Here is a 3,183-nt window from a genome sequence, read left to right as displayed (position 1 = left end):
AGTTAAATCGCCTGCTCCGGAGGGGCTTTTATACCCCCCGGACGTAGGCGCGCGGGGTGAGGCGGCGGGGGCGGGCGCGGCGTTGCCGGTTGCCGTCAACGCGTGGCAACCGCGCATTATCGATTTTCTCTGGCTGGCTCCGACGCGGCAACCGCGCGTTATCGATTTTCTCGCCGGCTGACTCCGACGTCGCAACCGCGCGTTATCGATTTTCCCCGGCTGGCTCTATTTCCTTCTCTCTCGCTTCGGGTTTTTTCTACGCGGCCGCACCTCCCCGGTCGCCCTCGTTACAATCTCACGGCAACACTCTCGACCAAGGGAACATCTTGGAGATTTAACTCGCCATCATCTCCCCATATGGGAGGAAAATGGGAAGCCGTAGTGAAATCTATCAAGTTTCACTTACGACGCACAATTGGCGAAACTCCGCTCACCTTTGAAGAGTTCTCTACTCTGCTCACCCAAATTGAGGCAGTACTCAATTCCAGGCCACTCGAGCCTTTGAGTGACGACCCTGACGATCTATCGGCACTCACTCCTGGACATTTTCTTGTGGGCTCAGCGCTCAATGCCATACCAGAACCATCACTCATTGACATTTCGACTTCTAGATTATCTCGCTGGCAGCTCATCCAACAGAGGGTCCAGCAGTTCTGGTCGCAATGGTCGTCTCACTACCTGCAGCGACAACAGGCGATCTCCAAGTGGCACCACCCTACCAACGACATTACGGTCGGGTCATTGGTGTTGCTCACGGATGAGAGAATGCCTCCATCGAAATGGCCCCTGGCAAGAGTATTGGAGCTGCATCCAGGAAAGGATGGACTCACCAGGATCGTCACCATCAAAACGGCGACGACAACGCTCACCCGGCCCATCTACTAAAAGCCATAGATGATGGTATTAAGGCACTACTTAAAAATGCAATTCCATTGATGTGTTAAGTTCAATTTATTAAAATTATTAACGAGTAATATGTACACGATTTCAAGCAAAGTTTATGGTCACGTTTGACTTATGCTCTAACGAATAACCGCTTGTATTGGGAACTGGAACACTTTATTTCTGTAAATACTGAAACCAACAGTCGAAATCGTCTAACAGAATCATGTAAAGTCTTAGGCTACATATAAACCATTGTATACCCTGTAATTTCATTCCAATGAAATAAAGAAAGATATCACGTTTCCATGTAAAATATTTAATATTAAAAAGTTCACAACTTTTATATCATATAATGTGTACATGTTTACCTGTGTTAGGATAAAATATATTAATAATATTACATCTGTTTAAATTTTATATCGATTTTATTCATATTCACAATACAAGGAAAAATTAAATTAAATTAAATTCAATAATTAATTTGAATAAACTTTTATGGTACAGAACTAGAATGTGAAAAATTCTTGCAATTATTCAAATGAGAGATGGAAAATAACATAAACTTTCATTGATTTATTGATTGTGCAACGTCGCTAGTCACATCTTCTACATGTGCTGCTTCAATATGACCTGTTTTATAAAATGGTTTAATTAAAATAAATGTTGCCATACTTCATGGCATAGGGGCGGCTGCGGCCGCTGCCACGGCCACGGCCACGGCCACGACCGCGGCCGCGGCTGTTCCATCCTTCGTTGCGCCTGCGCCCAGCACGATGCCATCTTGCTGTAAAAAAAAGAACATAAGTATTGTACGATTGTACGATTGTACGAAACAAAACACGGTAGTCTCGCGTCAAGTATAAAATAAAAAAGCGTGGCTAGAACCGCGCACGCGAGATCGACCGTGTAGTTCATGCAACAACAAATTTTATACTTACGTTTAGACGGTTGAGACTTAACCATCACCATCGTTGATGGTGATGCCGATTGCGGCAGTGACGGCGACGGAGGCAAGGATAACGGCGGCGATGACGACGGCGGTGACGACGGCGGTGGCGGCGGCGGTGGCGGTGGCGGTGGCGGAAGGAACGGGAATGGAGGTACTGTGCCTTCAGCCGACGCCGCGGACTCGTCCTGGTTGTCGGATACTTTCGCGTTGGCCATTGCCTCGGCCAAGATTCGATCTTGAGTCCTGTAAAAATGTTAATTTCATTAATTACCTTAGTTACATTAGTCACGAGACACAGTAGTACTTACGTATTGTTGTCGACCATCGCGAACCATCCCAGTGTTGTCGATGTCGACATAACACTGGGTTGATTGGTTTTTGTTTTTACGGTAGTGTTTCGCGCCGTGAACGCACAGCGACACCGTGTCTTTTTATCGACCTAAATCCTCACAGAGTCGATAACAAAGACATCTATAGGGAATAAAATCGTTATCTGTAGTAGGATTTATCCAGACCGGCGGAGTGACGGAGGCAGCACCTACCTCTATATCGTTCTGTCCTTTAGAAGATGCGGACAACTCCACTCACAGATATGTCTATGGTTACAGTCGTTTCGTTGTGTTGACATCGTGGGATTGCCATAGAATTATCGTAATCGTAGGATTGTCGTGGGATTGTGTGCTGCGAGTTCAATTGTAAGTAAGATTGTGTGAAACGAGAAATATATAAACTATTCCCCAGCGAGAATATGTAGATATGTAGATAATAAGAATTAAAACTACGGTCAAGCGACCACTGTAAGTGCTTCGAACTATTCTTCCTCCTCCTTCTTTAACTAAAGATACAATGAGAAGAGAAACGGTTCAAAGCATTTATAGCAGCAACATTTTAACCGCAATAATTATAAAGAAATATTTACTATTGTCTAACGACTTTACGTTTGATTGCGATGCGTCTTGTATAACAATTAATTATTAATTATATCTGCAGATAAGATTTTGATTGATTTCGTCGTGGGATCGTCGTGGGATCGTAGGATCATCGTGAGATTAGCATATGTGCTGCGAATTCTATTGTGAGTAAGATTGTATGACACAAGAAATATTCGTATATTCATATATATAACTATTCCCCAGCGAAAAATGAATCGATGTTTTGATGTGACGATTTCAATGTTGATTCGGCATCGTTGAATGTCCATCGTCGAGTTGTTTCTCGCTGGGTCTGGTTTGTCATAAATAAAAATAATTATCTACATTTAGATTATATGTAGATTAATAAAAAATATAAAAAATAAGTTTAAGGCTACGATTAAGCGGCCGCTGCAAATGCTTCGAAATATCCTTTTT

At 43.4% G+C, this 3,183-nt stretch overlaps 1 protein-coding gene across 1 annotated transcript; it reads left to right on the top strand.

Annotated features, from left to right (window-relative positions):
* The first annotated feature begins 318 nt into the window (after positions 1 to 318).
* On the top strand, positions 319 to 1,198 carry LOC105566483. Its single transcript, XM_012020536.1, has one exon. It carries the CDS (start codon positions 358 to 360, stop codon positions 883 to 885), a length of 528 nt encoding a protein of 175 aa, XP_011875926.1. The 5' UTR covers positions 319 to 357; the 3' UTR covers positions 886 to 1,198.
* The last annotated feature ends 1,985 nt before the right edge of the window (positions 1,199 to 3,183 follow it).

Source organism: Vollenhovia emeryi, unplaced genomic scaffold (genome assembly GCF_000949405.1).
Source record: "Vollenhovia emeryi isolate VEMERY1.0 unplaced genomic scaffold, V.emery_V1.0 DF943203.1, whole genome shotgun sequence".
NCBI lineage: Eukaryota > Metazoa > Arthropoda > Insecta > Hymenoptera > Formicidae > Vollenhovia > Vollenhovia emeryi.
The sequence above is the reverse complement of the archived record's forward strand: the minus strand, read 5'-3'. Positions and strand labels throughout refer to the sequence as shown.

Coding starts and splice junctions, on each gene's coding strand:
- LOC105566483 (XM_012020536.1), top strand. CDS start 358: ATGGGAGGAAAATGGGAAGCCGTAGTGAAATCTATCAAGTTTCACTTA.